The following is a 24951-nucleotide window of genomic DNA, read 5'->3' as shown; positions in this document are numbered from 1 at the left end:
ACTGCACGCCAGTTCAGAGCCTTGTGCTTAGAGGAGATAAATTGCTAGAAGCACCCGCTTTACTAAAACAAATACATCGCTGAAACTTTTGCAAAGAAACTTATAGGACTGGGTGAGGTCTAGGCAGGCACCTTAATTTTAGGCATAATCCAGTAAAATTCATTCAACGCATTTAAAACATCTGCGTATATTAAGTGTTTCAGTCGAATAATAGTTTCCACTGCTTTAGATTATTTTAAGTTAGGTTAAGGTTTCATAGTAGATTTCTTCGTGGCCCAGGCAGCAGTGTTGAATAATGATTCACGGTGAAATTTTTATCCTTGCATCTGTATAAAAATAAATAAAAAAATGTAAACATTGAATTTTTTAAATGTTAAAAACTATTTTTTGTAGCTCTATGATCCTAAATATGTTACTATAAAATGTCAAAAAGGCGCGCAAATTGTTAACTAGTTCCGTGCCTCGCTGAGGGAGCACTCTGAGATGGTGCTCCCCCACCACTTTCGCGCTCACTCTAGTTTCCCTAACCTAACTAAAGCTAAGTGTATTAGTTGGGCGGGGTCTGGATTGGCTATCCGGCAGCGAGTAGACCTGCTGGTTGAAAAGGTTGGTTGGGGTGGGCTTCGCTTCAAAACACAAAGCTTTTGTTATGGACCCGTCGTAAAAACGCCACTCCTTGAGAGGTAAGCCTGGTACAAAGCTATTCTCAGCTTGGCATTTCTGTTCTGTTGCAAACACCAAATGTGATTCCTTAGTGAAGAATTTCTATGTAATGGAGCCCCATTCTAATCGTTTATAAAGGAGCAATACCGATTAGGGAACATTTCCTTGCGACAGCAACCAAAGAAATTTCAAAACTAAAGTCAATATCAAAGAATAATGAAATTATTGCCCTCACAACTACTTTTCATCCCGTTGTCAGACTTCATAATTCACTCGCAAGGTTAAAGTTATTTATTATTTAATAAAGTTAGTAGTTATAAAGTATGAGGTTGATAAAAACCTATTATAAACTGTGTGTGTGAAGTTACTAGATTGTGACAGTTTGTTCACGCAAACTCGACGATGACAATTCTGATTTAGAGTCATTAGTTAATGGAACGCTACGCAATATCGTCATTGAATAAAGCCTTTATTGCACGTTTTCAGTAACAATTAGTGTGGCTTAAACATTTTTCAAGCACATGTTTTACTTAGCAACGGCGCAAAAATTAAGATCTAAACATAATTTCCAGAGGTTTCAGCATCCGGAGTAGATAGTGATGGTCCAGGAAACAATGAGCAAGAGTGGCACAAATGTTTCACCGTATTTCCTGGGCTACAGGTTCCCGGGCTGCATGTGGCTGGCTTTCTTCCTGCCTCTGACCCGGAGCTGCTAGACGTACTTTGTTTGGTTTCGGTCATTCCAACGACAGGCCGGCCTCTATCCCCTGGGAAACAGTTATGTCCCTTGCAGGCCGTCTCCCCCCAGGGGAGCTGGAACAGGTAGCGAGTGGGTCTGGTGTTGGTCTGGTACCCTCCCCAGTCCCCACAGGCAGGCGCGGGCCTGATGAATGCCCAGTTGCGCCATTCGAGTTCAAGCGCGATCCGTTTCATTAATGGTTTGATCACACGTTTTGTTGCACCGTTTTGTTGCACCGTTTTGTTTTGAAAGATCAAAGATAATTGAAGCTTCGAAACAAACCGATACTCAAGGCGTTTCATTGACAATATTTCGGATCAACACAGCGCGAACATACATGACCGCGCGTATTAAGAGGCCGTGTCACAAATTTGTGCTCCTATCTATATCAATGTTATTTTAAAAGGCAGTTTTTCTCAAAGTCTATAAGAGGTAGGGGCCAGAAATTTTGCCTACTGAAAGTATACAATACATTTAACATAACCGCTTTTTTCAAATTTAGTTATCATATCATATATTATTTCTGTGATGAAAAAAATATAATCAATATTTTGATTTGTCCAGATACAGTGGAATTTTGCTTATATTTATAATTATTTAGCAAAAACTGAAAAGGCCATTGAAATGTATTGTACATTACCTTCCGATCAGTGTCTTCATGATCATGATGGGTTTAAAAACCTGGTTGTAATCAAGTCTTTAACTATTTCATGACAACATTTATACTTAATAATTTGGAGATAGGCCTTTTCTATCCTAAGCCCCTGAGCTTTCACTATCTGGTCTGGCGACCGACCTGACACTCTTCAACCACCCCAAGGGTCTCCGATTGCACATCCGATAAAAAAAAAGCTGTTCGTTCATTTGTTTTTGTGTCACAGACTTCACACATTTATGCCAAGGGAATATTCCGCTGATGTGACGCCATACGAATGTATTATTCGCGACGATACAACTTTTTTGTTTGTCATCGGGAAGAAATGTTCATTTTGAATTGAGCATTTTTAAATGTCAGCGTAGAATATGCTTATCTGCCCATTTTGTTTCTTTCCATAATAATGAGTAAAGTTAACATTGTCATAGACATTTTATTATATTCGTTTGCCGTCCAAGTAAAACTGTCACACTATATCGCACATAATTATATATTTTACTAATTTGTTAGTTGTCATTTTATTTAAGTTACAAATAACAGTAATCAAAAACTATTACTTAATAGTCCAGAAAAGAGATTGAGTTATTATGCATTTAATAGGGGTTTAAAATATGGTACTACATACATACTATATATATTATACATATTATATATATTATACATATATTATCTTGTTGTCTTCTTTGTAACTTTGCTGGAAGAATGGCATTTGGTATGTATGTTAACTCACAATGAAAATACTTCAGAAGTACTCAACAGTGAACAACCTAGGCCCTATACTAATTTCATTATGTTCATGGAAATATAATTAAAATTACAAATAATGAACTGTATGTGTTTCACGTAGAGATATCGTACGAACTGTATGTGGTACAGACCAACATTTGCTAAGGCTCTGAAAATACTTAATTTCAGTTAATGTGTGGAGAATATTAAAAGTTAAAAATAATGATATATATAAAACAATGCAAAGTTATCAGCATAAAAATAGAAGTTATTTTTACGTAGCGCCTATTGGAATGAATATTTTGTGTTGAATTATGTGGCATGATTAATATTCTCTTATGGTATGTGTGTTTTGTTAAAATCTTATAAAACATAACTTACTGTTGAAGGATTTTCATTTATTTTTTATTGTTATGATCTTATTTAAACAAGTGTTAATTATATTACACATGTCTATTTTAAAAGCATTTTAATGTATACTTATAAAATTGTAATAGGCTTTATAAGGACTCTCAAAATGCATGTGAGTATCTATAATTATCTACATCACCATTATGGCCGTTTCACAAGATCAAATATTTATTGAATTCAATCAGTTGCATTCATTGAACATGATTTTCAATTTGTACATTGAATTCAATACAAATTGAAGATGTTATTCAACTAAGCTTATTAACTTATAAGTATTTTGTTTGTCCAGTACATTAAAGTAAAAGATTCTCTATTATTTAAATAATGAGCATCTATAAGCAATAACGTTTTCTAAATATTTACATAAACATAATGAAATCTAATTTTTCAATACTTTATATCTACGATCACATCAACGGCAGTATTATGTAATCAATGAGGTAATGAAATATCTTTAAAAGATATTTTCTCCTCTGTAAAGTAAATTTGTGATACAGCCCTCTTAATGTTAGTCTAGTGAGTTATTTCGTCTTCTAATATGCTACAGCAATATATAAAACTAAGTTTTGTTAGTGTTTTAGTCTTTTGTAATGTTAAAGTGTAATGTAATCAATTCATTTTTTTTTTGTAAATTCTTATTCATAAAGATACATATCATAATAAGATAAATAGTAATATTTGTAAATTTAGATTCTTTGAAACAACATCGATAAGAGGTTCTCCTACCTCTGTTAAACTGTATGATGGTGCATTGTAAAAAAATTAGGTAGTCTGACTTAAGTGAGATTGTATTTAGATTGTGTGTAATGCATATGCAATATCTAAGCATAAGAATTTATGTTATTATCCTTTTAAAACGTTACACTATGAATTTCGTATACTTTTTAATGTCAACTACCATTATTTTTCACGGAATATTACATCCAGATAAAGAATAATTACCACATGTTTGAAGATTAATTGTATTCCGATACATTTAAAGTATTAAAATTTTTAGATACGACTCATACTACAGTTGTAAATGTGAGATTTCTTGATTCTGAATCCCTGCATCCGCAATTTCCTAGTGAGCCGCCGGTCAGATTGTCATCCTCTCAGATTGTCGAGGAACCAGATACATTTTTCGTCGAGTAATCTGGCGGTATAGTAGCTTTATCACGAGCTGCGGTTACAGTTACTTCGGTTGAATAAGCCACTAAATCTCACTGTTAAAAGAGAGAACTTCTAGACCAGAATATTGGAAATAAAAATTTACTGACACGGCCTCTTAAGGACTTTATTCAAGGTTAATATTTTAATTAGGCGTAAATATCACAAAATAATCTAATAATTTTTTTTAAATGATAAATGTATTAATGAAAAATGCCGCTTTTTATAGAGTTACAATTAATTCTCACGCGAAATACACATATTTTAAGTGTGTGAAATGCTCGTTATCTTAGTGCTGTGATTTAATAATGCATTTTACTTCATTGAAAACACTCTCACTATTAATTAGTGACTTGTTTTAACAAAACATATTCCTAACAAAGCATATTCCTATTTCAGACTACTTCGTTTTGTAATAACTTTTAAATATCACTGTGTTTTCAATCGTTATTATAAATCAACAGACCAACAGCGACCGCATGAGCTGCTATCTTGTGGCAGCCGCATCAACGATTTGCTCAGCGTGTCACCTTTGAATATATATACTGTATAGAAGTCGCCAGCCCAGGTTAAAATTTCTAATACGGTTTGAGGTAGTTGGTTAATTCACCGCCGCAATCGCCACCATCTCTAAAGCATGGACTTGTGGTGGTCCCTAGCGGACAAGTGTCGAACTCTTCAAACACCCCTTCCCCCTCCCGTTGAACGACCTTGAGTTGCAGTGAATGATGTATGAGGGGTGCGGGGAATGACAGCGGGCGACAGTGCTGCACTCTAACATGTAAATAACAACTAAGACGATACAGGGCATTACGGCAGCGCACTGCAGCGGTGAAGTTCCCAAGTTGCTCATCATACGCTTCTGAAAAACGTAGAGTAAATCCTATCCACTCGCGACTTCTATACAGTATATATATTCAAAGGTGTCACAATCGATTGTAGCGACTTTATATCGTTCCTACCCACCAACAGAAATGCAACCTAATATTTTTTCGACACTCGCTGCCGTCTATTGCCGCAGATTTAAAGTATAAGAAGCGAAGATCATGTAGTAGTCCCAGAATGTGTTGGCGCAAAAGTTCAAATGAATCATCGTCAGATCATTCTTGGGCTAGGATCATTGGATCTCGGGTCGAAGAGCAGAAATATGCAACTGGCCATAAACGGCGCCACCTCTGTCCTAACCCCACCTCCACTTAATTGTAGCCCTTCTCACAGTTTCAGATTCCCGGATTTATTACACAAGTAGCTCGACCCTTGCTGTAAAAAAAAAGAAAAGCGAAACTAGGAACGAGATGTAATGGCGGTATTCGCGTGGCTCTCTAAACAGTTTCCAGTAATGGACAGAGACGCAAGAGAGAGATTAGAAGCACACGCAACCTCTTGACTCCGCTTCCACTTTCCACAACGACTCGAGTTGTGAAAGCAAGCGTCTCCTCCAACGACTACTGCTGATGTCAAGATGTAAAGGCACGTCCGTTTTCACTTCTCTGAATTCCTAGTCTTTTTCACGTCGACAGACATGAGAGCCATACCCGGATTGGCTTTGAAAGCGGTATTTCATTCTGCACACTTATTTTATCTACATTTAGTATTTCTATGAATATTTATTCACAAAATTTGCCAATATCATGGTATAAATGACATGTCCGTGATGCGAATACGTGGGTACTTAACGATAAATAAGTGTTGAGAAATACAATTTCCACAGTAACATGTGTGTAATTAGGATAAATAAAAGCCATTCACTCGTTAAAATCATCACCAAACCTTAATACATTTGTAAAAATTTATCTTTAATAAAAATAGATTTAAAGTAATCTCATTTTCCTAGTTGTATTTTTTTCAATTATCTTTACAATGAACCTTACAAACCACGAGGCTGACACCAAAGCGATGAACTCCCAAGTATTTTGAGTTTAAAACTAATTTAGTTTAATTTAATTTAATTGAACAGCTGCAAGTGCATTTGACAATTGAAACATTTTCATGTCAAAGTGTGTCTCATTTGTCAGTTCAATAGCCGTTTACAAACATTTTTTCAGGCTGGAAAAGGCAAGCAGTATTCAACTCGGGAACCTAGCCGCGAGTGGATAGCTTTGAGACGATGGAGATGTTAAGAGATTATGTCGACGGCTAAGAACTAAGGGGCTGATGACAAACGGCTTCAAACTTTTGAAGACATTTCGTAAAAAACTATATTGAAACACTTTAACGTGGAAGTAGAAGGGGGGGGAGGGGAGGAAACGGCATTTTCGCGTGCTTTCTGTCAAGCCTACGCGCAGGTCCGCTGGAAGCACGAGGCTCCAGCAGCGCTAAACGGATTGGAGGGGCGGTGTGCATCCGGTCAAGTGAGGGGGGGGGGGGGGGGGGCGGGAGGTGCGTGCGAACTCCCCTGGCTCATCTCCAGATTGTGGCACAGAGAGATGCGGAGGGAAATAGCGGCAGATCCCCAACCCCCGACCAACCCCTCTCGAACCACTCTCACTCTCAACTCTCTCTCTCTCTCTCTCTCTCTCTCTCTCTCTCTCTCTCTCTCTCTCTCTCTCTCTCTCTCTCGCTCTAACCTCCGCACCCCTTCGCAGCAGCCCTAAAAGAGCCACGGGTATTGATTTACCTTGTCAGGGCAGTCCCCCCCCCCCCACCCATCCGCGCAACCAAACACAGGCGCGCGCGCCCAACACAGAATGGAGATGGGAAGAGCTAGCGAGTCCTTCATCTGGTGCCCTCGCCACAATCCGGCGCATTACCTCCGCCCCGCAGCATTTTTTTTCCCTTCCTTTTTTTTACACTCTCTTCGCAAAATTACTACGCAGCGTAGCCCGGCGGCGGCCATGGCGCGCTATACACTGGCGACACGGCGATCTTCTCTCGGCTGCAACATTGATCCGGACACGCCTCGCCGAGACACTTCACTAACCACTGTGCTGGAATGCATGCATCGGAAATATTTATTCTTTTGTTTTTACCGACATCTTCTCTTGCATCACTAGAATATGAGCAAAAAAAATTCCTTTAACATATCCACTGTACATTTTTATAGTGCTACTATTTCCGACGTTTCGATGAAATAGCGTTAAGAAGTGAGACTTCACACTTCAATAATTCACTTGAGCGTTAAAACCGCCCAATAAAATACACAAACCTGGGTGTTCCCAGCGGGCTGTGTCCATTGGCACTGGCGGTCAGCAGCGTAACTAAAAAAAATGCAGCGCTGTAGCGTCGCTCAACTAACGCTTGCCCGACCGAGCGTTGGGAGTGGGACGCTCAATATTATCCCTCCTCACCCCCTCATCGATCATCCCACTCCTGATCGTAAAACGCTGTAAAACGTCACCGCTTCGTCTTACCCTACTGGCTGTAAATAATTTTCACTTAAATTGAATTTAATACGAATGAAAAACACAAAAAAATTGTTTAAGGAGCCACTTGTCAAGAGGATCCGTTTGCTCTTCGTCTTTCTGCGGAGAGTCACGCAAGAAAATACTGTCAAAAGAGTCAGTCAATCATTACTTTTAATACTGCATTCAGCGTCGTATATTTTCCCTTGTAATCCATTTTCTACGCGCGTCTGCTCTTCCAATAAGCCGGGTCTGCACTTCCTTTAGACATCACCCGATTTCCTTACATTATCTTTCTTCTAGACCCTTTCATGTGTTTTTATATTCCCGGGAACTCTTGAGTTCCTTTCCTTACTAAGCTTGATTTGCTTCTTCCTATTTCTCTTCCGTCTCTTTTTCTGGCTACCTAAACTTCACATTTCCTCTTCGTTATTTTGCTGTTCCCTCAACTTCCATCCTAATGTGATCAAAGTTACCTGAAATACAATTCAGGAACAATGTAAATTTCATGTTATTAAAATTAAATGTTCGAAATATTTATTTTTAAAATTTGCTTGAACATATGAACGCATACGAAAACGTAACGATTAAAAAGAAGACAGTCAATTCGCAATACAGCTAAATTACCAGCCTTTATTCTGACATGTTGTCAATAAATATAGCCTAAGTGAAGCATCAGACGAAATTCGCTAGTTAAGGTGCGTTATAGCAAAATGTCACCAACATCAGCACAAATGAAAACAGTTCCTGAAATCTATAAAACACCCATAACATGTATTTTCGCAAAAATCCGCGAAACTGGATATAACCTTGAAAGACGTTGAGCACTGGTAACCTCAAAACGCAAGCAGCGAAATTTTGCAATACATTTGAATAAAATCAAACACATGATTCCGCAAACTGCATTCCCTATGCAAGAAAGCCTGAACTGTTTGCGCGAAGCCTTGCTTCAGCCACCAACAGCGCCCTACCGCAAATCTGCAAGACCAACCTGATTGATGAAATGCTAAAACCAATCTGAGCCACGAGAGATTTATCAATAAAATTATAATTTTTAAAACCGCAGGCCGACTTTAATACATTTTCAACGATAATATCAACTATTATAGTAGTTTCTGAGTCTGTTTTGTGAACAAAAACGCAAAATTTATATTTATAAGAATGAGTAATAACCTCATATACGAAGTTGACAGTTGAATACATCGCAGCATGGACAGGCTGCCTGCTCCTTGCAAACAATAACATTTTCAATGTGTTATTTTTACTATTATCAACTATATCCGCAGCCAAGGCCCCGAACTGCTACTATTTACAGACATCATAGTAGCATGATTTTTTTTAGTGTCACCTCTTAGTTTTATTACAAAATCCAGAATTATTTTTTTCATGTAGCGTAGCCGCAGAACCATTCCGGCAGTTCCCTTTTGCACTTTCCATATTTACATAGTTAATTCAGATACAGAAACCGTTAATACTCATGAAGAGAGCGTTAGTGTTTTGAAACGTCCCAAGATTTTCTTAATAACTTGCATTTCAACTAGAGCCCCCGCGACTTTCTGTTGATCAAAACCCTCTTTTTTCACCCACCATCTCAAGATCTTCTCGTCTAACATCTTAAAGCGTGATGTATGAAAATATAGCTGGCGGCAGCTACCTGCAGTTGGCGAGACGAGACCACTACCGGAGCTAACACTCACATGATGATACAAAACTGGTGTGTGGTAAACTGAAGACACTTAGATGGAACAGATCGAGCTGCCTCGTCACTAAGTGGCTGTATCGAATTCTGCTACAGATACGTTGATCGGATACAAGTGTGGAGGTGGACATGCCGTAACAAGAAATTACTACTCGACGTTGAATAAATTAAAAAAAAAAATATATTAAAAATTGGTTGTCTGTAAAGTCAGTTTACGGACTATAGTTTAACGTGACGTCATAACAAAACATTGATGAAATGATTGCATACTTTATGAATAAAATTGAATCATTTTTATTTGAATTATAAAAGAATAAATACTTGAAATTATACTAGTAATCAGATTTTTAAAATGCAAGAATAATTTACCTTTATTGTCGAAATTGTTGTTGTAATAAGCAATGAAAACCACATTAACTTTTCACTTCACTTTATAAACAGTCGAGTGGAAGAGAGATAGATGCGGCGCAAGCGTACAATGAGCGTAACGGAACAATGTGCGCAACGGGACACTTTTTTGTGCGTGCAGCCGGCGTTCATCGATTTATTAGACGTTGTCACGTCAAAAAGTTGAGCAAATTCTCAATTTGTAACTTATACTTGTCTACAGCTTAAGATGAGAACTCCATTTGGTGGTGGGTACTACTAGATATAGATTGACTTGGCCACCTGGTGTAGCAGTTAAAGTCTTCAAATACACGACAAAGGAACTAAAATAATACAATTAGAATCTTGAACAAGAAGGGAGGAAAAGGTGGGGGGGGGGGGGGGGCTGTGAAGGAGTTTGACTACCCATGACCAGCTCAAACTCATGGCCCAGCTGGGCCACACGCAGAGGACATGTTATGAAGACACGATAGTGCGTGAAGAAGATCCGCGTCAGAGTCTGCTGTGTGCGTTTTAAATTTAATCGCCAACTGGCAGTTTGTGGGTCCCTTAAAGAATCTTTGAACAAATAAATAACATCAGGCATACTATCGCGTGAAAGAAGTTTTTTTTGTAGGCCTATATACTGAGACTAATTTTTTTGCAGGCACTGTTCGGAAGCCATACTATTCTCCGGAAATTTATTGCAATTATTCTACGGATATTTTTTGTAAACTATTTTTAAAATAATGATTTTTGTTTCTCCTGCACATGGGTATTTTTTGATACAAAAAAACTTTTTTTTTTAACGTTTGAAATTATTTTGTATTTTTCATTTGTGTCTTGCCCTCGGATTGGTTTCAAAAAATGATATCTGATCCTCGAAAAGAGTGAGGCTTGCATCACTGCTATACAAGTGCTGTAGCTTGACCCATCCTTCTGGGCGAGGAGAGGCAGCATAGTTCTCCCTGAATGGACAAGAGCGCTTCAACCGCGGGCTTATCGACTAACAGCGAGATGTATTATTGCAGCTTTAAGCACGCTGCGATATTGACATTATCTTATCTCTGGTTCTCCTAGCCGACACAGCAGCTGGACTGATAACCCGCCAAGGACAACAAGTGGAGGGGCAAGACTGTGCATGTACAAACTGTACCCACTGCTTGAACAATCTTCGCTCGTATCTCCCAATTGGCCATTAAATTTCGTTGTGTTGTCAGAATACCTGTTTAAATTCACCGCTGGGTTCGCAATTGCTTCGCTGTATTGTCGGTGTTTTTTTCCCCATAGTATCTGTTTATCATAGTTGGGTTTCTCTGTCTGTCGCTGTGTTTCTAAATATGTTTTTGTCCGTATGTACTTTATTTTTTGCTATATCTGTCTCGCCATTCTCAGTCCACTGTGTTCGTCGGTATTGTGATATTGTTCTGACCTATTCCTTACACGAACTTCTGTGTGCTGTCTTTGCATTAATTTAAGATTTTACATCAATTGATTTCTACTTTTTTTGTGCTTTTGTGCATTAATATTTCTGTGTTGTTTTTCAAGTTTTTCTCTATAACATGTAGTTAAAACTAGCAATAAAGTATTTCCAAAATAATGATTCAATTCAATCTTCCCAATTGCAAGAATCATCGAAAGACGTAAGGATAGAGGTGCACACTTACCTTTTACATATTGTCATTACTTTAATCAATATTTATAATAACAGTTTTCGTAAGCTTCTGGTTAGCTGTCGCGGAAATATTACAATATAGTTTAAAAAATATTTACGGAAATTACTAATAAATTGGCTAAATTAGTAAGAATTAAAACGAGGATAGATTTTATACATTCGTGTGCATATCCTGTTATACGCTCGCTTATGTTGTTTAACTGTGAAACCGGCATAAGAGAGAGAAAAATCCCTTTCGGCACAGCCTACAGCCGTAGTTAGATATCGAAGTATCCATTTCTTCTGGGAATGTTTTGAAAAATTCTATAAACTACTGGAACATTTTAAGAACTTAATGTACATAACATCCTATTTAATTTTGTTTAATTTTCAACTCCTGTTTTTACAGTAATTGTTATCGTTTCATGAAAAATTGTTTCAGCCAAAGGTTTCAAATAAAGTTTAGAAGTTTTACAATAAAATTGAACGGGGGGAGTTTTATTTATTTCCTTTTTCCAACCACAGGATTTTTCAACCCCTTGCAATAATGGTTGTATTATCAAAAATTGTTTCAGACAAAAGTTTTAATAAAAATTAATTCAATTGGCGTGTTACTTTTGTGCATGTAAGTTTGTAGGATTACGTTTCCGAACATGTGTTCTTAAACAAAAAAAAGCCTGTTTTGGTATTACCTGCCACCAATTAAATTTACATCCAGCGATTTCCGAACATCCTATAGAGAACTATGTATGCGTTACACTAAATGTCGCGTGAATATTCGCCATGCCACTCCGTACCATCCTCAAGTTTCTCTCCAGCCAATTACGGCGGAGAAGTGAATCTCTGTCTCCGAGAAGTGCAAAATAACAAGCAAGCCGTCTTTGTGATAGCTGCATGGAAGATGGAACCACAGATGTAAGAGTCTATTGGAAGTTTGAGCGGTAAAAGGAAAGAGGAGAGCGACAAAATATAAAGTATATATGTATATCATTAAGGAAAGCAGCGGTTCGGGTCTCTTAAAAAGAACATGAGAGAGAAGAAACCGACAGTTAATGTTCGACTAAGAAAAGTCAGGAGAGGGGAGGAAAATGTAGGTAAGGAAACAACACAAAGGAAAGACAACTTTCGGGACAATTTGAAATATCTCAAAGCCAAATTGAAGAAATTTCACAGCTTTTTCTAGTGTTCTATAGCCTGCATCTGTGACAGTGCTTGTAGTATTCATCTTAAACAATATCATTATTATTGGGAAAACTTTTTACATGTCGAATCCAATTTTCGTTTCAGTAAAAACAGTAGTTCAATAAAATAAAATAAAAATTAGTACACACAGTATCCAAGAGTTATTAATTACATTACATGCATTACAAATAAAACATCCAATTAATATAAAATCGTAAGAATATTCATTGTTATTGTCCATACTTATTCTTTCACATTTGACGAATTTACAAAACTAAACAAATTGTTTTTTATGAAAAAGCTGTGGAATCGGGCGGAATGCGAAATAGAACACACACGACATCTAAAATTAAATATATAAATAAATATTACTCAAATTAATCAAGAATAACACCACACAGAGTTAATTGTATATCCCCCTTCCCCCCACACAACCTACAGTAACAAACTTTTGCTAATATTCGCTTCTTTTCAATGTAGTTCCATTTATTAAAATTTTATTTTTGATTTGCGCTAGTGTTCCTTCCTCAATTTAATGTGAAAATGTTCCCAACGTCAAATAGCGCCACTTGTGTGGTTCACGACGTCGTATCGCATTCGCATGATTAAAAAACGCAACTTCGCTACCCTTTATGCCACTATCGCCGGCTCTACGGAGACTCACTCCCTCACTCCTCAGAAATCCGTAAACCATAAAAAAACTGACTACTGCGTTCAGCCACATACACTTTCTTTTTTTATTTCCTGGCTTAATTGTTTTGCTGGCTTGAACCAAAAAGTTAACCGTTCACAATTTAATACCGGAGGAGAAATGATCAGAAAGTGCGCTAGAATCAGAACATTTCCGATTTCAACTTTCTATTGAGTAACTTTTTTTTTTTGCGGGGGAGGGAGAGGAATATTTTTTTTTTTGTGAGTGGATACTAAATGAAATGGAATTAGCAACTCATAAAGCAACACTACCTGGCGAGTGCGAGATTTCTCTCGGCCTCTTCCCTCCGCACACCACGGGAAAGTGCGGACTTGGAAAATATATTTTTATATTGAAAGTCTTAGGACAAATTGTTTATAAAACGGCTATCGAATTGGATTGGCAATTTCAACTGCCTAACACGAGTAATTTTCCTTCGTCCCTTCTGTTTCATGGAATAAGTCTAAAACACATTTATCGTGGTAAATGTAATGTTAAGTTCATAAACAATCCGCGGAGTCGGTGACGGGATGCTACGAAGAGACAACGTGGCGATACATCGTTTCAATGCCCAAGAACACGCGCAGTAACATGAGATTCGACCTGCGCCTGATTACCTTGAACAGTTCGCCTCTTTCCCCCCCCCCCCAATCGAGTAAAGGTCCAAGTTCAAGGTCAACTGGCTCGTGACAACCACCTTCGGTTCATCGACCCGGAAATCACGGCGTCTCTGTAGCTTCCTTCGTGTCTTCCTACATGCGACGTACAGTTGATCGAAAGAGTATTCACGCGCTTGGTTCAGAAGGAAATGATTTAAAATTTTTATAACATCGCCTCTATGTTTCATACGAATCGTCAGTGTAACTGCCTTTGGCTGTTTTATCAACGTCGAATAAAAGAAAATAAGACGGAAGTGTTCGTAAAAGTTGTCAGAAACTCAAAAGCAATTCGTACATTTCGTTTACAGTGTTGAATCATGTGTATAGAATTGAAGAAAAAACGTATCTGTTGCACCGAGTAAGCGACCACCTGCAGGTTATAATGGAAAAGACAAGAGAACAAACTGTTGTTGAAAGGAAACGGATTATCCAACTACGTCCGGACGGAACATCACGACAAAAGAATGGTCAAAATACAGGAATACCGCGAATAACAGTTACTAGTATTATCCCGAAATATTAACACTAGTTCTTCTGTGATTGCTAAACCAAGACGAGGACCACCAAGGAAACTGAAATGACGATAAGAGAAAAACTTTGTGCGATCTGTGAAGCAAAAACCTCATGTTTCTGATCCTGCACTTCGATCTTATGCAGAAGCTGTTACAGGGGGGAAAAAAACATCAGCATCGACACAGTAAGACGGGTGTTATTTAGAGCAGGACTAGTGGGACGCATAATCCAAAATAATGCGCTTTAAAAGCAATGAAAACAATACAGTGCAGAAATGGCGTTATGTCCAAAACACAATTTTTTTAAATACTTCATCGTGGGTTGATTAAATTACGATAATTATTTGAAACATTTAATTATTCGCCTGAAAATTTATTGCAAAATGAGAATTCTGGTATTTTCCTGTTTCTTTTTCTTTTCTTTTTTGGTGTTTGTAATATTTCCGAACTGTTGGCAACCCTGAGCGAGGGCGCAGTTGTCGCAAACTCCGCGCGATGCACTCGCGAGAGGTTTTACGACCCGCAGCTCGGAGTTTACGTCCGCGAGCCGACAAGACACGCGCCCAGCTGCTACCCCGCTCGGGCAGGGTAGACGTACCACACCGACATCCGAGAACTACACACATCATCGCCCTGGTCACACCGTCAAATATTTGTCGCCAACTATACACAGTGGGTTCGAATTCGACCGACTAACTTCGGCTGCAGGTTCATCAAGACAAACCAACTTGAAAACCTCTATACGACTCGTGGTCTAAAATGCTTGCCAAGTTTGGTAATTGTCTTTTTTATTGGGGCTCAAAATTTTTATTTTATTTTCAATAATAGCTAACGTATTCAAAATGCAGAGCTGCCAACCTCAAATCACACCCATCAGTAATGGCAATTAGGTATATGAAAAAAGTACGCGTAAATCATGCACGATAAATTTTCCCTGGGGCATTATAACACACTCTCAAGATAAAACAAGGACAATAATATGCAAAAGAAAAAGAAAAATATGAATACAATGCAAATTAATGAATAAAAAAAATCTATTTGAACAATACAATCATCTGAATATGTAAGAAATATTAATAATTTTACTGGATATTTTGAATCTTCAATTCAAAGTATTCAAAGTTAAACTTTAAAGCAACTGTCTTTTTATTTGCTTTTTTTTATCCTGGTTGGATAAGAAATGTCATGTAAACAAACAACAAGGCAAACACAAGGACTTGTAAACAATAACTGCGTTCGTTACTTTCGTTTCTTCAGATGTAGCGAAAAAACGAAGATATAGATTTATTGCTCGTCACGGCTTTAAAATGTTCTGCATGTTTCTTTGATTCAATATGCCGTCTACAGTCATCCCTTCCACCATGTGCAATCGAAAAGTCACACGTGCATACATTACAAAACCGTGGCGTTCCAAACATTTGAAAACGACAAGCATGGCCATTCTTTTGAATATTTAAGTCGAAAGTTCTGAAGACTTGCGTGTTTTTTTTCCCAGATACACATTATTCTGTCACACGCTTCATTTCTAAAACCGGTACTGAAGAACACAACACTATCGAAAAACATAAAAAAAATTCACGTCTGTAGACACGACAAAAACACTATGATGAAAAAAATGGCTTTCAAGAAATAAATTAACACAACACAGGTTAGCCAAAGTACCGTACAAAAATTATCGTGATTTAAGTAGCCTTCAAACGATAAGTCCGAGAATATGTACTAGTTGTATCGTACAACGGACGTAATACCATCCCATTATTATTTGAAAACACGAGAATTAATTTACTTATTTCGACAGTACATCGTACATGCGCACACTTACTAGTTCCGTTATTTGTGCAACCAAGCGATGTATTCAAACTGCGTTCACGAAACAAGCACAGCAGAAACGGAATTTTCTCCGTTACCATGCAGCACAAAGCCTCGTTTCCGTAATAAACCAGCGATGTTCCGTAATTCCGTAATTCGGGGTTAAAATCCGTAATAATTACGGAAAATCCGTAATGGTTGGCAGCTATGAAAATGGGACATTGAACATCTGGATTATGTTTAAATGAATGAAATTATACAATAACCGTTGAAAAATTATTCCAATTAAATTGTGGGCAGTACTTTACTCTCAATTATTTCAATGGAAAAAATTTGCTACGGCCATAAAATTCTCAGTGGTTCTAGATCATTCAGAAGTTCACCTTTACATTTTAAATACTTTCTCTATTATTTACAATAAAATTGTTGTTCAACACCAACTTCAAAGACGTATAGCGTGGGAAGCACTTTATAAGTCGTATAGAGGTTTAACTTATTTTGTCGTGATGAACATGCAGGGTAAGTTTGTCGGACTCATCCTGTATTTGCAAAGGAGGTGAACAAGTAATACTGGACTAATAATGATTTCCAATTTTCTCCAACAAATAAAGTTGTACAGATATAACCTCAAATATGTTTGAATTGTCAAGGAAACATAGCTGCGCTGGTGACGTTTCAGGCAACGCCATAACCCTCCAACTTTATTTAACAAACCATAATGGAAAGGTGATTGAAGCGAAAGTTTGGCAAGGTGACAGGGCCTTTAGATAAACTTCCTTAAATAATGTTTGTTAAAAACACTGCTTTAAATTAATACCATCGTATGACATAATTAGGGCTAAACGTCTCACTGACAATGAGATCATTAGAGATTTTAAGGGGAATTAATGGGCGGACGGGAAACACAAGAACCCCGAGAAAACCCACGGCCTCACTTCTGCAGGAAAACTAACTCGGGTCGATTTGATGGATACGAGAGATCCGACCACTCAAACACCACGTACGTTTCCTAGGATGTGTGTGTATTTTTTTAAATATTACAATCGCCCATCCACGCCCAGCAATATTTGCGGTGATTTAGTAAAAATTAGTTAACTCGCAGGTTTAACACATTCAAAAAGCACGAAAAGGGGGCGGAAGCAATAACGTCTCTAAAAATAGATTTTCTAGGCCCACGGAAAAGTTAAATTTGATATCTGGCGGAATGTTGGGAACTAGAAAACAAACGGGTAGTTCAGAAACGTGCCAAAAGGAGTGAGAGAACACAGCCTCCCAACCTCTCCCCTCCTAGAGATTTAGCTGAGGTGGCAAGTGTGTAGCCATTTCCACTGAAGGGCCAGACCTAAGTTACGTAACGCCAGTCCCAATCTTAATTGCTGCGTGAAACTATTTCACATGCTTTACGTAACTGCGCCCGACCGACTGTTTCCGTTTAATTAAAATTTCCCGCAGCACGACCCGAAACCGTTTCGGGACTGAATGTACGTTTAATGAGCGCGCACCACCTTCAAGTGATTGGGCTTAACGTGAAAAATGTCATCACATCCACAAAGTAGACAGTTCGACATCTAGTTGCTTCTGTAGATAACGATGCTGATACGATGCGTGGATCTTTATCTGATGTTGTCTACATATTGTTAAAACTCAAATTACTATTTTTGACCACTTTTAATCGGCATTCAATGTAACAGACGTTTAAGGGGAAAAAAACGTGAAAACTGAAAATGTAAAGACGATCTCGTAATGAAATAAGGATTCAGTAGATATTGTCTGTATCATGGAACTTGTTTCAAATTTGGCAGTTCTCAGAAGTAATGCCATTGGTACCTATTTCATAAATGCCTCTTACACATCATTAAGTAGCAGCCCTAGACCTAGACTCTGCGGGGTTCTGGACCCAGTTACTTTTGAGGGGCCCTGATATCTTACCAGGAGCCTTACCGAGGACCTGAAAGGCGGGAGGAATGGCCCCCAGAGAAAAGGGCGTTCCAGGGCTCTACCCTGGCAAAATCTGAAAATTGAACTCTCTGAAAAAAAAACATTTAAAGCCAACATGGAACTTAATTTTTCTTTAATGGTTTTACTAATTTGGCTTAGGAATTTTAAATATCCTTTCCCGATAAATTACACTGGGGTTGGTTTTTTAAAATGCTGATGATCAATTTCAGTTAAAATCGCGCCATTACACGAGGAAATAAAATATTTGAGTTTTTTTAATACTAAATCATGAAAACCCAATTTAAATCGAAAGGTATAGACCAGCACTTAAAAATTACATTCTAGTTAAAAATAATTTGTTGCTTATCTCATCAATTCCCATTAAATTTTAACATAAAACTAGACGATCCATAAAAAATTAAAATACAACGGGGTCGGAACGCGGGGGTAAAAAACAAACAAGTTAACGCAAGATTGCGAAGGCATTTTAAGTCGGCACCTCTTTCGAGACCGGTCAAAATTTGAGACAGAGGGACGGGACACGTGTACCACGAGTGTCGGGTCAAGAGGAGAGTTGGCAACCCTGCGGCCCGCGACTGCCCGGGAAACGACGGGCCGCTGATCAAATGTGCGAGCAGATGCTCCCGTGGCAGACGGGAGCCTGCCCCCCCCCCCCCCCCCTCTAAAACCGGCACACACTCTTCGTGAAGGAACCAGCTCCTGGGGAAGCACCTGGTCTACAAAAAAAAAACAACTACTGGCTGGGGGAATAGACGGAAGGAAGAGGGCAGGAAGCTGGCCGGACGGGGCAACGCAAGAAAACATCTTCCCTACCGAGGCTCGACACTGCCGTCCTGCAAGGCGGATAAGACTATCTTTAGAGGTTAAAACAAGGTCCCTCTCACTCCAGCATTCACACTCTCTCATTTGTCGATCTAGCAAGGCAAAAACACGTGAAACAATACATATAGTCATAACGCATTCAAAAACGTACATAAAATTCAAAAAAATTACTATAAACTTGTTTTCGAGCTCAATATAAAACTTCAGCCGTTATTATTTCCACCAAAACTCCGTAAATATCACTGCAAGTCCGAAAATATAAAGCGAATTTATTTGTCTGGTCAAACTTTGAAACGATACTCTGTGATCAAGCAAAATACTATTAATCATCTGTTTGTTCTTTACATTAATCTACAGTGGTTCGTAAGCCTATCCCTTACGTTTAATTAATTTTAATGATACAAATTATAAATGACACACATCATTTATGTTTAAAATAGAAACTGTCCAGATAATGTCAATTTCCCTGTGTTTTCCACGTTTTAGGGAAATCTTTCCGATTCCGTAAGTATTTTATGTTTTATTCAACATTTTGCCTGTTTTGCGGGTGTCCTAAATGAATATGACACCTTCCAGCCGGCTACGTTCGCACAGCTTAAATACGACACCCAAGACATATGTTATAAATGTTATTGGAAATATCAGTAGTTCCGTTAATTGATGTACATTCAACTGAAGACACGGAACTGGTTTCAATGATGCTCTTAATGATATACAAAAAAAAAATTCCAAAATTCTCATCCAAATTTTCCTTTCAAAATTTAAATTTTGTTCAATTTTAAAAATTTTCATTACATTATAACGTAGTGTCTAAAACTTTTGTACTCTTCGAATATATCTGGATACATATGCAACGAAACAAGAACAAACAGAGTTAGTTGCAGAAATCGTGCATAGCCTAGAGAGAGTAAATGCCCATTAAAATGCATACTGCGAACCAAGCGCGGATCTTGACTTAATAAAAACTGTTCTATCTTCTAAATGGAAATTGTAGGCGCATAATTTGAACATGTAGGTAAGTCGGAAGGATCATGGGAGAGCGAGAAATGTGCGCCATTTGCACAGCTGCTGGTCCTGAGAGGATTCTGGTTTCAAAGTATGTTGTTCCCGAGTGCTTTGATTTGCAATCTTGTCCCATTGCACAGGTTTGGTGGATGCAGGTTATGCATGAAAATAATTGGAAGCCCCAAGTTTTATTTTTAGGCAGCGAGATAAAAGGCCTGATGAATTGAGTAAATTGAGAAATACTAGTTTGTCACGAAAACAAGTGTTACTTAATGATTGGATATTGAGTTTCATTCATAACGATAAAGCACGGCGACAATGGCCACAATAGCGAGTAACAAACTGCTAATCATCAGGTAAATACTTGTAACTATTCCGAGTGGAATAGCGACGTACCCAACCCCACGCCTATGCACTATTACACAAACATTAGTGTTTAAAAAACGAAAAGCAAATTTAAAGTGTGTTTGCGCCTGAAACACTGTAGAATTAGTGCCTGCCGCACACCATCAGAGACCCTTCCGTCAAGTCGCCAACACGTGGTCTGGTCTATTAACAGTGTCCCTGCCGCCTTGCAAGGTTCTGCCACCGCTCTGTCCTCGCACGTATCGGTAAGTACAAAAAAAAGTCCTCTTGACCATGACCTACTCGGTGCGTCGCAGTAGGGTGGCCATGTATCTGTTAGCCTGAGAGATACAGTACGACTGGCTCAGGCCGTCGCAGCAGCGTGGCCATGTATCTGTTAGCCTGAGAGATACAGTACGACTGGCTCAGGCCGTCGCAGCAGCGTGGCCATGTATCTGTGAGCTTGAGAGATACAGAACGACTGGCTCAGGCCACCGCAGTAGCGTGGCCATGTATCTGTTAGCCTGAGAGATACAGTACGACTGGCTCAGGCCGTCGCAGCAGTAGCGTGGCCATGTATCTGTGAGCCTGAGAGACAGTACGACTGGCTCAGACCGTCGCAGTAGCGTGGCCATGTATCTGTGGGCTTGAGAGATACAGTACGACTGGCTCAGACCGTCGCAGTAGCGTGGCCATGTATCTGTGAGCCTGAGAGATACAGTACGACTGGCTCAGACCGTCGCAGTAGCGTGGCCATGTATCTGTGAGCCTGAGAGATACAGTACGACTGGCTCAGACCGTCGCAGTAGCGTGGCCATGTATCTGTGGGCTTGAGAGATACAGTACGACTGGCTCAGACCGTCGCAGTAGCGTGGCCATGTATCTGTGAGCCTGAGAGATACAGTACGACTGGCCCAGGCCGTCGCAGTAGCGTGGCCATGTATCTGTGAGCCTGAGAGATACAGTACGACTGGCTCAGGCCGTCGCAGTAGCGTGGCCATGTATCTGTGGACTTGGGAGATACAGTACGACTGGCTCAGACCGCGCAGTAGCGTGGCCATGTGTCTGTGAACCTGAGAGATACAGTACGACTGGCCCAGGCCGTCGCAGTAGCGTGGCCATGTGTCTGTGAGCCTGAGAGATACAGTGCGACTGGCTCAGACCGCGCAGTAGCGTGGCCATGTGTCTGTGAGCCTGAGAGATACAGTACGACTGGCTCAGGCCGTCGCAGTAGCGTGGCCATGTATCTGTGAGCCTGAGAGATACAGTACGACTGGCTCAGACCGCGCAGTAGCGTGGCCATGTGTCTGTGAGCTTGAGAGATACAGAACGACTGGCTCAGGCCACCGCAGTAGCGTGGCCATGTATCTGTTAGCCTGAGAGATACAGTACGACTGGCTCAGGCCGTCGCAGCAGTAGCGTGGCCATGTATCTGTGAGCCTGAGAGACAGTACGACTGGCTCAGACCGTCGCAGTAGCGTGGCCATGTATCTGTGGGCTTGAGAGATACAGTACGACTGGCTCAGACCGTCGCAGTAGCGTGGCCATGTATCTGTGAGCCTGAGAGATACAGTACGACTGGCTCAGACCGTCGCAGTAGCGTGGCCATGTATCTGTGAGCCTGAGAGATACAGTACGACTGGCTCAGACCGTCGCAGTAGCGTGGCCATGTATCTGTGGGCTTGAGAGATACAGTACGACTGGCTCAGACCGTCGCAGTAGCGTGGCCATGTATCTGTGAGCCTGAGAGATACAGTACGACTGGCCCAGGCCGTCGCAGTAGCGTGGCCATGTATCTGTGAGCCTGAGAGATACAGTACGACTGGCTCAGGCCGTCGCAGTAGCGTGGCCATGTATCTGTGGACTTGGGAGATACAGTACGACTGGCTCAGACCGCGCAGTAGCGTGGCCATGTGTCTGTGAGCCTGAGAGATACAGTACGACTGGCCCAGGCCGTCGCAGTAGCGTGGCCATGTGTCTGTGAGCCTGAGAGATACAGTGCGACTGGCTCAGACCGCGCAGTAGCGTGGCCATGTGTCTGTGAGCCTGAGAGATACAGTACGACTGGCTCAGGCCGTCGCAGTAGCGTGGCCATGTATCTGTGAGCCTGAGAGATACAGTACGACTGGCTCAGACCGCGCAGTAGCGTGGCCATGTGTCTGTGAGCCTGAGAGATACAGTACGACTGGCTCAGGCCGTCGCAGTAGCGTGGCCATGTATCTGTGAGCCTGAGAGATACAGTACGACTGGCTCAGACCGCGCAGTAGCGTGGCCATGTGTCTGTGAGCCTGAGAGATACAGTACGACTGGCTCAGGCCGTCGCAGTAGCGTGGCCATGTATCTGTGAGGTTGAGAGATACAGTACGACTGGCCCAGGCCGTCGCAGTAGCGTGGCCATGTATCTGTGAGCCTGAGAGATACAGTACGACTGGCTCAGGCCGTCGCAGTAGCGTGGCCATGTATCTGTGAGCCTGAGAGATACAGTACGACTGGCTCAGGCCGCCGCAGTGTGAGCTGCGACTGTGCTGTCATCACAGGCATCGCTGCGTCAGAACCAGGCATCTAACCGTTGTCCCGCACAGGGTTCCAGGTCGAGGATTGCCGTCCAACGCCTCTATTTATGAAGTTGGCAGTTGGGTTTTTATTGTAATGTGAATAAAGTACCTTTGAAGTGTTTTTGAGGTGAATAAATAGGCGGGGTTGCACAGGCCAATTCAAAGAAATGAATGTATGAGATTCTGAAACACGGGTACCAGGCTCGTAGTCAGGATTTTGTGAAGTAATTTTTCTTTATAATCGAATATTTAAATATTTTACCACACTAAAATATCGGGAAATAGACTTTTAGAACTCTAAGGTTTACACACAGAAATATAATAATTATGCTTGAGAAAATATAACTGAACATATATTTAATTATTTTTTTAAAATAATTTTTTGATGGTTTTGTTAAAACAAGTCACGTATATTTACGTTACTAAAAAAAAAAAAATTACACGTGTGAAGTTTGTACGGAAGATATGCTTCAACATGCAGGGAAGTCATTTGTAAAAGTAATAAATGGGCAACTGTCATTGCTTTTTTTTTCCTTTTTTACACCATGTGTTTCCGTACCATGTGCGTATCTGCCTGAGGACGGGAGCAGATAGCAGTTCCCGAAACGTCGCTTGTTTCTGTTTTAGAAAACTTGTTTTTGTTTCGTATTTTCGTTTGGTCGTGTTTTTGTCTCGTTTTGACTGTTGTGCTGAATTTTTTTGGGTTCAATATTTTTTGTGCTGTCATCATTTGTGGGTGTTTTTCGTTTCTCTTTTGTTTTTTTGTTTTTGGAAAACTATTGTGTTTGTTTTCGTATTTTTGTTTTGCTTTGTTTTTGTCTCGTTTCAACTGTTGTGCTGAATTATTTTTTTTTGGGTTCGGTATTTTTGTTTTGTCATCATTTGTGGGGGTTTTTTCGTTCTGTTAGTACATTTGTCTTTGCTTTTCTTTGTTTGTTGACCATATTCCTGTTGTGGAGTATTGTGTGGTGTTAAATCCTGACAACAGCAATTTTTTATTGTGTTTTTTGTCATTTGTGCTTTTTCTTTCTTTTTTGTAGTTTTCTTCTACAGACATACATGTGCTAAGCAATGGCGTATGTCAGCTGGCGTATGTCCAAAACCTTACATCAAGTTATTGATACACCCTCATAGCACGTTATCACCTTGCACACCCAGGCTAGCAGTAGCTGGGCCGTCGAGTGAACCCGAGGACCTAGGGAGAATCAATTTTGTTGGGGCCCCCACCACTATTATTTAATGTACAACTTTCCGGAACCCAAGATACTGCGGCCATTTTGCAAAACGTGATGATCTGGGCAGTAGCAGATGGCTGTTTTAAGCCTGCGGGAAGACTCACCCTGACCGGCGCGTCGAAGAGAGGAGCTCCCACCAGTTCGGCTTCCCTCTCCACCTGGGAGGACATCTGCGCGCGGAACTGACGGTCCCGCTCTCGCATCCGGTCCCGCTCCACGCTGCAACACGAGACATACACGTCCAGCATCTCTGTTCCTCGACACAGCGACACAGCACAACAGCACACAGCACAACAGCACACAGCACAACAGCACACAGCACAACAGCACACAGCACAACAGCACACAGCTGGCATCTTGCCGCGGTCTTCCTCACGCAGGACTGCAGCACAGTTGCCACCTTTAAACTACCCGACTTGTTAAGAGGGTGCCTCCCATTTCAGGTCAATGTTTTATATTTAAAGTAATTACATATAAACTTGTAGCCTTTTTTCAATGGTTTAACTTTCACAAAGTGAAAAAATATATACAGCGCATACATTTTGAATAATTAGCTATCTAAGTTACATTTTTAACGTTTTTGGGTTGTACAAATAATGAGAATTTAATTTATTGCAGATCTGAAACTTTTTAGGTTTAACAGCAATGCCACTGGCTACTTCAAGAAATGGTTTTGATTTCTTTCAGAAAATATTAATTACTTTTACCTAAAATTTCAAAATTCTCAGATTTGTTACGATTTTGACAGCCAAGAAACATGAAATGAGTTTTTGT

General features: G+C 39.9%; 1 protein-coding gene across 5 annotated transcripts in view; it reads right to left on the bottom strand.

Moving 5' to 3' along the window:
- Positions 1-24951, bottom strand: part of LOC134534121 (nucleolar protein dao-5-like) — a 357536-nt gene that overhangs the window by 149921 nt on the left and 182664 nt on the right. For all 5 annotated transcript variants that reach the window (XM_063372196.1, XM_063372199.1, XM_063372200.1 and 2 more), the window contains exon 2: positions 24282-24396. In XM_063372196.1, coding sequence (XP_063228266.1) covers positions 24282-24396 — 115 coding nt within the window. The remainder of the gene's footprint in view (positions 1-24281; positions 24397-24951) is intronic.

This window comes from Bacillus rossius, chromosome 7 (genome assembly GCF_032445375.1).
Source record: "Bacillus rossius redtenbacheri isolate Brsri chromosome 7, Brsri_v3, whole genome shotgun sequence".
Taxonomy (NCBI): domain Eukaryota; kingdom Metazoa; phylum Arthropoda; class Insecta; order Phasmatodea; family Bacillidae; genus Bacillus; species Bacillus rossius.
This window is presented reverse-complemented; position numbering and strand designations above follow the sequence as displayed.